A 12,356-nucleotide genomic window follows, 5' to 3' on the forward strand; every position below is an offset into this window, starting at 1 on the left:
CTTTGTCCTGACATTACAAACCCTTGTAAATAGTGTCTCTCCATCTTTCTTGTAGGCTCCCTTCAGGTACTGGAAGGCCACAACTAGGGCACCCGAAGGCCATGTCTTCTCCAGGCTGAACAATCCCAGTGCTCTCAGCCTTTTCTCATAGGAGAGGTGCTCCATCCCTCACATCAACTTGGTGGCCTCCTCTGGATTCACTCCAGCAGGTCCACGTCCTTCCTGTGCTGGGAACCCCAGAACTGGATGCAGTTCTCCAGATGGGGTCTCAGAAAAGTGGTTCAGAGGGGCAGAATCCCTTCTCTTGACTGCTGCCCATGGTGCTTTGGATGCAGCCCAGGACACATTTGGCTTTCTGGGCTGCAAGAGCACAAGGCCAGCTCACCCACCAGCACCCCTAAATCCTTCTCAGCCAGACTGCTCTGGATCTGTTCATCCCCCAGCCTGGACTGAGATCAGGATTTGCCCTGCCTCCAGTGCAGCACTGGCACTTAGCCTTGTTACAACTCATGAGACTCCCATACCAGATGTATCCATACATCTTACTGCCATAAAGCAATCCTGGGCAGCAGAATGTAATCATGGTATTATGGAATCACACCTCCTCAGCATTATCAGAGGCCTTTCTGTCATCTTCACAGATTTGCCCTCTTTTATGTGTAAATATTTTCCTGCCTTTCCCTTTTACAAAGCAAAGAAGTTGTTAGCAAACTATTTGAAGAATATAAACAGCTCCTACAAGGGAAATGCCCTTGAAGCAGTGAGAGTGGAATGATTGCAGCATACAGTACATACTAATAACATCTTCAGAGAATTACTATTACTTCATAGCAGAGGCATTTTCATTATAATAGGAACCATGTCATGATCCTCAGATTAAAATTTTACCTTCTGCATTTATCTGTTGAGTCAACAGTCACAGGTTACTGGTTCGTTGTTAAAAGCTCTGAAGAATTACTCACCCCAAAGTAGTGCCATTTCCCGTGATTGTCTCTTTGCAACATTTGTGACATATCGGGCAACAGAACAGGCAAATGACCAGCACAGAATGCTTGAATCTGTATTCCCAGTGCTTTGAGCTGGAAAAAGGAACCTGCTGATTCACTCTGCCATTAGCAAATGTGCGGATGACTCCAAGTTGTGGGGGAGTGTTGATCTGTTGGAGGGTAGGAGGGCACTGCAGAGGGACCTGGACAGGCTGGATCGATGGGCTGAATACAACAGCATGAGGTCTAACAGCACCAAAGTGCAAGCTGTGCCAGAGGAAGTTTAAGTTGGACACTGGGAAGAAGTTCTTCACAGAAAGAGTGATTGGGCATTGGGATGGGCTGGCCAGGGAGGTGGTGGAGTCACCATCCCTGGAGGAGTTTAAGAAGCGACTGGATGTGGCACTCAGTGTCATGGACTGGTTGACAAGGTGATGTTACTTCATTGGCTGGGCTTGATGATCTCAAAAGTCCTTTCTACCCCAGCTGACTCTGTGATTCTGTGATATCTATTACAGCTCAGTGTAACAGATATCACACACTGGGTGTTAATCAAGCATTTGTAGTAAATTCACAAACCGATGCTTGAGTCTGAATGCTGAGTTTCAGGTTGCCTGATATGTTTATCTAACCAAATCCATGCAGACTCAGCCATGTGCAGAGGAACTTGGCACGGCTGCACTTTATCTGCCTTTTTATTTCTGGTGCAAGAGGGTAGGAATGAGAGGAAGAGAGCATATAAGGGTTCCCCACTGAGAATCAATTCTATAAATTATGTATTATGCAGACACTATTCTGCTGATGCTATCCAATCCCCAATTCTCACTTCCTTGTTTTTCCTTCTATAAATAGCTATGGCCAGGTTTTCAGTTGTAAAATGATGAGGACAAAGCTAGAAACCTTTTTCATTTAATAACCTCTGCCAAAGAAGAATAGGGTAATATTTTTCATAACTGTGATGTCCTCAGGGTTTTAACAATCTGGGAATACAAGCAGCACTGTGCTGTTGATAAGATACTGGGAGTAAAAGTGGGAATAACGGTGCTGAATATTAAAGAGGGAAATGCCCTATTTTCAGGATGATCAGTATAAAACTTGGTATTGTGAATTTTCCTGTCATTTTTTCTTTTTCTCTGTGTAGGACCACTTTTGCTTTTTTATCTCTCCCTCTAGATCCAAATGCTTTGGCTGGACAGACCGGACCTGATCACGCTCTTATAGGAGGAATAGTGGCTGTAGTTGTCTTTGTAACACTATGTTCTATAATTCTCCTTGGCCGATACCTGGCAAGACATAAAGGTAGGACACATTTAGTGGAAGTTCAATCACTCTCGGAAGCAAGGTGTGATTTCACCTGGGAGTGCCATTCCCCTTTGCCTTCCCCCCCGTGCTAAATGATTTGAACAAAAAACAGTTCTCAGTCCAGTCGCAAGTGAAGTCCCTGGGAATTTTTACCAGTTTTCCAGTGGGCTGGCCAAGGCAAAGGACATGGAGTTAGTGCATGCCCAAGGTCATCTTATAAGTCAGTGATTTAGGGAGACCAAGGGGTAAGATTGCCCCTTGGTTTTGGACCTTAACTCCTGATACTTGATTACATGTTCTCATCATGTTCTCATAGTTTTAACTACCATATCAGTTCAGCAGAAAATATATGCATTGGGTGAACCAGAATATTTCAAGTATATGTTTAAAAGGTAATATTAGAATCCAGTAGTGAGTTTCAAATCAGTTTATCAATGATCCTGCTGGAATAAGGGGTTCATTTGTGGGGCTAGCTTTACTTTATTCTGTGGTTTTACCTTAATAATTCTGGTCCCTTCATTTTCAGTCCCCTCTGCCACTAAAGATAACAGGAATGGAGTAACACAGACTTCTGACTTCTCTATGATTTGATTTTGACCTAGTTAGTTCCAAAATCATGCCTTGAGATTTAACCTCTGTACAGCTTGTAGGCCTATTGCTAAAATTCAGCTGATTCCCTTTGCACACCCCTCAAAAAAAAAAAAAAATTAAAATAAAAGAGAGGACGAGTGTTTGTATTAATTCAGTAACTCCCATTTTAGATAGGATAAACATATACCTAGCAAATGTAAATTGATAAAAAACATTTACAATTTGATTGTACTACTTGAGAGAAAATCAGAATTTCTTTTTTAACAAGCCAGTGAAAGTGTGTCTCTTTTGTTTCACTTTCCTGAATGAACTGTTGTACATCTTATGCCAGCGTAAATAATGGCTTTCACAAAGGGAAATTTGACTATTGTACACATTTCTTCTTTTAAAAATAGCTGTGATAATATAATGAGTTGGTTCAGTTAGTAAAACTGCCTCAATTTTGTAATTCTTGGAACCTACTATGATACAATTCTGTAAAAATAAAGCATAGATATGATAAAGAAAAAACAGAAATACAAATGATCAGTGACCATTAAAGAGAAAAAAGCACTTTTATGAATCTCTAAGTCTTCAAAATTGCTTTGGTTTTGATGGATAATTATTTCATGAAATAACCAAGATTTTATCACTTTTTCTATAATTGAAAAATATATTGCATATTACTGCAGTTAGATAAAGTAGAGTTTTATTAAAATAGTTCCTTAATTTGTTGTGGATATACTAGAATTTGTATATACGCCTTTACCAATATAAGTATCAGTGTAAATATTTCTTAAGCAAATTAGAAAGTTGAGCACACCTTTATGATGCATACTTAAAACAGTCTAAAAATATTTTTCATTCATTAAAAAATTGGAGTACGTTGTTTGAAATGTACTTCCTATAATGCATTGTAAAATAAAAAACCCTAATCTTTCTCCTTTTCTTTTCTCTTTACTGATTCCTACAGGAACATATTTAACAAATGAAGCAAAAGGAGCTGAAGATGCACCTGATGCCGACACAGCCATTATCAATGCAGAAGGCAGCCAAGTCAATGCAGAGGAGAAAAAAGAGTATTTCATTTAGATGCAGAGCTAGAATCTTGGGGTTTTACTTATCAGGCTGACTGCTGGAGAAAACTGGCTATCATTTCTCAGAATTCATTTCTGCCATCTTCTGCTATCTTTATTAACTCGCATACCTGCTATAAGTAGCCAGTTTATGCCAACAATCAGCTGTTGATATCATCATTCTATAATTACAGTATCATGCATAAAACAGGACATTTCTTATTGCCTAAAAATCATATCCACTGCTCTCTTAACATACAGTGCTTGAATATACAGCCTTAACAATGTTAATCATCATCTTAATCCAAGTTTTCTACATATTTAAGTGTTATGCAGCTTTCTTTTCCAGTTTTCTTTTATCATGTCCCTACTAGTATGTCATAGAACAAAATTCATAACAAGTACTATTAGGTAAGGTCCTAGTTTACTTACAGAAAATGTTAAGTCTAAGATTAGAGGTTTACAAAGAATCTTTTATACCTGTCTATCTATAATTCAAAAAGCAACTTGTTTTTGAAACACGCGCCCTGGGAAACACAAATTGAAATCTGTTTAGTATAGTTTCCTATATGTTTGGATTTGGTAGGAAAAAATGATCAGTCCAGTGAATTTTTTGGGGTTTTTGCTTTGTTTTGTTATGATTTAAATGGTACCTTGACAACAGTGCCATGTTTCAGTGGTGAAAACATGCTGAATAGCTATACAGATTCTGCAAAGTTAGGTAATAGAGCTTCTTTTGAAACAATTTGTCCTGCCCTTTTACTGGCTTTTGGGATCACAAAGAATAGAGAACTTCCTGAGTAATTTATGTTTTTATAATTTATTTGCTAAACATGAACTCACCTGCCTACTCAAATTTGATGTGTTCATGGGGCACAATTGCAAGGCATTTTAGTATCTGTATATAGTGCATATAATAAATTCAATTAAACATTATTTGATACATATTCAACTTTTTTGGCAGTAGCTAAGTCAGTCACAGGCAAGCATTTTCTAATGTCCATTATATCCCTTTAGATATGACTCAAAATCAATATTCTGAGTAGATAACATGTGTTAGTATTTTTTTTTGTCTGTATGTCCTAGCACTGTTCAGCAGCAAACTTTTCTAGTTCTTGTTATTTTCTTTGTTATACAATGGAAGCACAATGTTATATGGAAAGGTAGTTTTAAGCTAACAACCAGTGCACAGCCTCAGGTTTTAAATTACAACCACATTTGATTACTATCCTTAAAAAGTACTATTGAGTTGCTAAAATTCTCAATTTTAATTTGGCAGTTCCAGAGCTGCTTCTCTATGTTGGTTTGCCAAAAAAAAAAAAAAAAATTAAAAAAAAAAAAAAAGAAAAAAAAAGAAAAAATAGAAGTGTTAAAACAAAAGATATATGTTTTGTGTATACAGTAAATGGACTAATTCTTTATATTAAATTCCTGTCTATGCATTTTGTGAGGTACAAACTTATGTCACCGTGAATGATAGAGAATTCCTGCCATGCTTTTAGCTCCACAGTGAAGGTCTCTGTTTGGATTATTTCTGATTTTTTTTTTTTTTTTTTGGTGTAATTGACAGCTGAAAAATCACATGCTCTTAAATATGACAACAAAACACTGTAAGCCCATTGGCTTATTTCCTCTTCCAATGAAAAGAAAAGGTTGCCATAACAGGTCTTGGAAATAATTCTACACTGGAGAACGCAAGTTAAGTCTAGTTGGAGCTCGCTTTGCTCCTGTGTTTTGCACCTTTGACAAAAGAAATATTTATCTCTGGTTGATGTATTTGTGAAGCATACAAGCATGATGGTCTGCTGTAAAGGACTTTCTCCTGGGATTTTATTTTTGTGTGGGGAAGGGAGAATTTGGAATACGACATCATGTGATATGGCAAAATGGAAGATAAAGGTGCTGTGACAGATTATTTATCAGAAGAATATAAACCTTTTAAGGACAATATTAGAGTATTTTAATTGTTTTTGTTGAAGCATTTATCTTGTTAATTTCTAAGAAAAAAGGGTGACGTCAATCAAAGCAGCACTTTTTTTCAAAATATACAGACATAAATAATATGATGTGGTTGAGTGTTAACATAATAAATCATATACAGTATGACATTTTAAAGAAATAAGTCTGCATTGATGTGATTGCATGCTTGTTTTTACAGTTCACTCCATACCCATCTGTGGAAAAATGCAATAATATGTTAATATAATATGGTAGTTTGAGAGAACCAGGTAGGTGCTACTAGACACATTGAAAACTAGTATAGGTTTACAAGATATTCATGTCTTTCAAAACATAAACATGTAAAAGGCTGGCAAAGGAAGTCATTCAGTTTAATACCAAAAATATGGGTTCTTGTCACAGCAGTAAGTTACATTAGCTATAGTACAGTATCAAAGTTTTATTTCAGGACCTGGGGCCCAGTTCAACAAAGATTTTAGCACATAGTCAGCTTCAGGCATCAGAGGAGTTCCCTTGGAGTATAAGGCACTGTTCATATGCTTAAAAATGAAGTGCTTCCCTGGATGAGGTCCTTATTTGCTCCAGTGGAATTCCCCACCAGAGTGGTGTTTACACCTTTCTTCATCCTTCCTAACTCCAGCTCGCTTGAATAGTAGGGTTGTTACTTGAACCATTACCCAGCCAAGGTCAGGTAGGGCCTTCAAAAACAGGATTGGCCTTGTGGTAACCATTTCAAACCATATTCTCCAGTGGCATACAAACAGCATTTCAACTTGGCAAAAAAAAACAGATATATAAACTGTACAGTTAAGACAGGTTTGTTTGGTTTTGGGTTTTTTTTTTTTTTTTTTTTTTTTTTTTGCATTGGCTTGCAATTAAAACTGCTCATATTTTCTCATTTTTAACCCATTTGATCTTCCATTGTCTTGCACCTGGTGATGTCCCTTGCAGCTGTGCACAGCAGGTGTGAAAAGCCCCACGCAGAGCGTTCTACCTGGATAGCACTTTGCAGGCCTGTCTGGTCTTCACGGGTTCAAATTACTACACTGGGTGTAGAGAGGCATCTCTCTTTTCTGTCAGCAGAATCATGGCTCAACACTAATGACATTAACTAGGCTAAAAGTCAGTTGTTCATTCCTTTTGCTCGAGTTCCCATTCTGAAAAAAAAAAAAAAAAAAAAGTTTTTATGATGGTGTGAGGCACCCAGCGAGCGTGTAAAATGGAGGCTCTGAATGGGAACCACCTTCACTAAAATGTATGTGACATCCTCTCCCTCACTCACTTGCAGAGTAGTTTTCTCCAGACCAGGTAGCTAGTTTCTGCCAGTGTACTGTTTACAGTGTCGATTGCTGATTATTTTTAAACTTTTTGATGTAGACTTTATTCTTTTTTGTTGTTTTATTTTAATGCTTCAAGAACATTCTCATGATTTGTACAAGAAAGCGGTGCATCAGAAGACAAGGGGTGCATCATCCCACTCTTTTAGTGTCATCTGACAAACCAAGAGACAGTTTAAGGAACCTGATGTTTAACTTGAGGCTCAGAGTTTAAGCTAGAACACCTCAAAAAGTTTCCACGTTACTTAAGGATGGTTCGTCTTGCACTGAGACTCCCTCTCTAAAGGAACACATGAAGAAAACCAACTTTTCTCAGTGAGACATGAAAGTTAACATCTTGTGTGTTTTCATTGCAGCATAATATATATATAAATATATATATATAGCTATTTCAATGAAAAGAAAGGACAGAATCATCTGTAATTATGTAATTCATGATTGTAACAGCACTGAAGTTACCGTGTACGCACATGTACAGTAGCTCTTTCAACAGTTACAGTGTAGTTACATGTAATTCCCTGTAACATAGCAGTTCTAGTGTAATTTAGTGCCACTTATTGTAAAGTGTTACCAAAAGGAAAACGGACTTCTTACCTTTAGAATTCCGTTCCAATTAAAGGTAAGTTTATTAAATTAGCATCATTAAATCTGATATTGCGTTTCTTAATTAAGGAGATGATTTAAAACTTTCATGTTCACACTGCGGCTTCCCCCCATGGCTTACCCAGACTCCTCCAAATGTCTAATCTCTACACTCCTAGGGACTGGTAATCTGTGATGAACATACCAAAAATCCCAGCTACTCCAACTTTAATTGAACAAGCTGTCTAATAAAGAAAAACAGCAACAACAAAAATGATGAGTAATGCTTTTTATTAAGTGGCACAAAGTACACACTAAAAACTATGCAAAAATATAGGTAAATACAGTGTACTTACATGTAAGTATCTTGTACTTGCTGTGTATGGATATTGGAAAACCATGTAATTATAATATGCATTTTGATTATTTCAAGCAAGGGGTGACCCCCAACAGTCACAAGGGAAAAGTGGAAGGTACATCTACAAGCAGTGGATATCCTAATGCAATATGTGTAATTCCTCTACTTGCAATGACAACTAATTTATAAGAAATACCGCTCCTCATTCTCACCAGCTTTGCTTTCCATTTCTTGGAGCACCATTAAATACCACTGAAACACCTTTTGGCAAAGTAAGACAGACTCCTCTAATGGCTTTGCTGCCAGCACTCTGAGTTTCTGGCAACACTGTTCTGTAATCTTATTGCTGGCTCAACAGCACGAGTTTCATCTTTTTTTCTGTCCTCAAGGGAGCCTAGTATGTTAGGATGCTGAAATATGCTGCCATATGCCCTGGTATTTTTAGCAAGAACAACAGGGAAAGAGAGAGAGAGAGCTGCATTCTTCTGACCCCTATTTTGCTGAATCATCTCACCTGGAATTTCCACTACTTGCTCAGTAATGCCAGGTAATCTTAAATTTTAAGTACAAAATGCTTACGTTACAGTACAGAGGATGCCCTAAATTATAAAACCAATGTTTTTGTAAGCGTGAAGTTTTGTATTGTAAATCTTTTTCCTTCTTGACACTTTTCCATCATGCCCTTCCAGAAGAAATGCACCAAAAGATAGATAACATAGAATAGCAAAAGAAGACAAGAATTTTTTTGTAAGCCTTCTTGTGGTTACCATTGCTATCACCCTCCTTTGTGTCCTGTGTAACAGGCAAATAAATGTATTTAGCAACTGCCACTAGCATCATTCCACACTATACTATTCCTAGAATATGACATCTACCTCTTAGTCTAAATACTAGCTATGAGATATTTGTATACATTTTAAATACTATTGAATCTTTGCTTTAGTCTTGAAATGAAATCACTGTATTATTAATTTTTTTTCTGTTAAAAATAGGTAAAAATATTTTCTGGGTTCATAATTCTTGCCCTGTTGTTATTGATTTTGGTATAGTTTTAACTTTTTAACAGGGCATAAGGACACAGCCTCAGCTGGTATAAATCAGCTTCACTCTATTGCCTTAAATGTGGGCCAATTTACTCTGGCTGGGGATTCATCCCAAACAGCTTAAAAATAAACTGCTATAACACATCAATATTTAGTCAGCTCTAGATAATGATTCACAATCCAACTGCAACACAATTCTTCCAAGTAAGACATTCACGTATGAAGAGAAACTTTAAAAAGCACATGCAAGCTTTTGAATTAAATATGCAATATCAATACTGTTGATAGATCCTGATTTGTCTCTCACTTATTTAAACATAATATTGCCAGGGCATGTTTACATTAAAAACACTCAATGCATGGGGAGCAGAGAAGGACTATTGCAAACAGCAGGAGAAAATTAAATTAATAGAGAAGCCTTTGATGTCAACAGAACAGAGTAGAAACTCTTTTGAGAGTAGGACTTCCTACACGGTTTTTCAGGGTGGACCTAAGGCCTCTAAAACACATGAAAACTTTTTACCTGGCATTAAGAGAAGCTAGCACAGTTCCTTCTTGCTATCGAGGAATCTTACCCAGCACTCTGCACTTCTTTTAACTCAGGAGAAAATAAGGGTACAAACATGGTTGAACAGCACACTTCTGTTTCACTCCACATCCTCAGGATGCTCTAAGCCTCGTGCGCTTCCAGCAGCCCTTAAGAGAATTCTTCCAGCATCTAGGAATCATGCTGTTGCCAAGCTGTGTTCATTTTCTTCAGCAATGTTTAATGTACTCACAACCAGACAGAAGGTGTGAAGCCAATTTGAATGAGTGTGCAGTTCTAGGCGCTTCCAGAGCCTTGCAGTAGATGGGGAAAAAAAAATTAAAAAAAAAAAAAAATTTCATGGCTTCTGTGTTTACTGCAGGTCTGCCCTCCGCATTCTGTGTCTTAAGTCATTTATTCTCTGCTGGGCTAAAAGCAGCGGTCTAATTGGAAAGGAGGAAGGAAAAGTCTCTCTTCTAAAAGGAGCAGTCTGTGCTACTATTAAAGAAAAGTTCAAGGGTTTTTGTTTCTTCCCTTTTTTAAGATTTCAGGTGCAAAGCCAAGCCTGTTGGGGTCAGCACTTTAGCACTTTCCCTGTGTTCAGGGTCAAGCCAGCAGTGTTTCATGTGTGAGCTCTGGTGTCATGTTTCAGCACAAACTGCAGACAGCCTTAGCCTGCCCTTATGCATAGTGCTGAAAATCACCAATGCTACTTTCTTCTAAACGTAATAATTTTCTCAGTCTTGTTCTAAAATGATATATTGAAGGGTTTTTATAATAGGTGTAAAGGGAGGGAGTTTAAAGTAATAGCTTGTAAATAAGATTGTAAGGATGATCATCAACTCTTTATGTTGATTATAAAGAGGAGGATAGTCTTTAATTGCTGGGCTGATTTCTTTATCATTTCCTCTTTCTCTTCTTTCTATGCATATTGATTAATGTTAGTAAATATGCAGTTGCACATGTTGTCCTTTTTAAGTGAATGCAGATTTGCTTATACCCCTATATAGCTTTCATAGAAATATGCAAATATAACCTACAGTCATCTGCTTCTGCCAAAACAGTGAGCCAAGAGAGGGAAATCATGGATTACTGGATTCATATATGTCCTGCTTCCATCAAAATTGAGTACAGTACGCCTATTGATCTCAAAAGAACAAGGCTCAAGTCCTTAATGCACATGTTTGAGTTGCTATTTAGCTCTTTTTCAAAAGAATTATAAAGCAATCCTTGTGCATCCTTTACTTTCAGCCTAGATATTTTATAACTACAAAACCCCTTCAGTTCACCAGGAAGTTTCCTAGAATAAATAATAAGGCATAATTTGTGAAAGGACTATAACAACTTCATCTATTCATGGTCAGTGTAAGTGTATTCTCCTAGGAGCTCTGGTGTACTTTGCTCTTAACACTGGCAATTTGTGGCCCTGAGAAGGATATATTTGAATGGTTCAGAAATACAACCACTAACCTGTAAAAAAAAAAAAAATCCATGGGAATTAAACATATTGCACTGATGATGAGACACATCAATTTCATTTTATTTCCTCATTAATAACTTTAAACAGACAAAATGCATATTGTAATGTTGGGTACATGACACTTGCATGTTGCTATGCCTATATACTTACAAAGTATTCAATGTGTACTTGGTGGCGCTTAAAAATGTCATGTACAATTCTTCTAAACATTCTTACAGGGTTCCCATTTGCACTTCATCTTTCAGAAAAGTCTTGTCAGAAAATTGTCTGATGAATATTATTGAAAAAAAAATAAAATTTCAATTTTAGTTATCTGTTGGACATTTCTGAATTGTCTATTCATTTTATATGTTACCTGGTTCTTGCCAGTTTGGCAGTGGAGTTGATTTAGACCAGTGGCTGTACACACAGACTGTTCACTGAGAAGATTTTGCTGTTTCCAGTAGAATTGTTGCAATCAATCATATTCTTCTTGAAATATTAATTCTGAGATTTTAAACAGTGATCCAAGGAAATAATCTGTGAGGCAGAATTACAAATTCTATTCTTTGATTTGATGTTTATATACTATTTATTGTGTATTGCTTTATAGTTTCTTCTGACTGACAAAGTAACAACTGTCGGATGCCATCCTCACTGTAGGGGAAATTCATCCTTGTGAAGAGGTCAAGTGATGAAAAGCATTTAAACCTGTGGGACTTAAATGGTGGAATAGCCCTCTTGAAGGAGCTATGGAATTCATGCAAGGTTTTCATGCACCACTTACCATGTTTCAGCTGATGTTGCAAAGGGCAAGACGGCCACCAGTCTCAAAGGGAGAGGGACAAATGTCAGAGGGAAGAGGAAATTCTGAGTGTGTCTGTGTTGATGAAAAAGAAACCAGTCCCAGATTGGTACCCCTGTGCAGAGGATTTGCAGTGCTCTTGCACATCTCAGTTTTCCTGTGACCTGAACTAAACACACATTTGACACATGTAGAGTCCTGTTGGATTCAGTGGATTTGTTTATATCTTTATTGCTTTATTGCACTAAAACAAAATATGTCCTCTTCACCGATTTTTAAAATGTAATAAGAAGCCTTTTAAATATAGCAGCAATACAGATTTTTGCTTTTTCCTTAGTCACATGCCCATGATT

General features: G+C 37.2%; 1 protein-coding gene across 3 annotated transcripts in view; it reads left to right on the forward strand.

Annotated features, from left to right (window-relative positions):
- Positions 1 to 11,540, forward strand: part of CADM2 (cell adhesion molecule 2) — a 573,509-nt gene extending 561,969 nt beyond the window's left edge. For all 3 annotated transcript variants that reach the window (XM_053969852.1, XM_053969854.1, XM_053969853.1), the window contains 2 exons: positions 2,160 to 2,285; positions 3,832 to 11,540. In XM_053969852.1, the coding sequence (XP_053825827.1) occupies positions 2,160 to 2,285; positions 3,832 to 3,950 (245 nt within the window). In that variant the 3' untranslated portion in view covers positions 3,951 to 11,540. The remainder of the gene's footprint in view (positions 1 to 2,159; positions 2,286 to 3,831) is intronic.
- The last annotated feature ends 816 nt before the right edge of the window (positions 11,541 to 12,356 follow it).

Source organism: Vidua macroura, chromosome 2, assembly GCF_024509145.1.
Source record: "Vidua macroura isolate BioBank_ID:100142 chromosome 2, ASM2450914v1, whole genome shotgun sequence".
Lineage (NCBI taxonomy): Eukaryota > Metazoa > Chordata > Aves > Passeriformes > Viduidae > Vidua > Vidua macroura.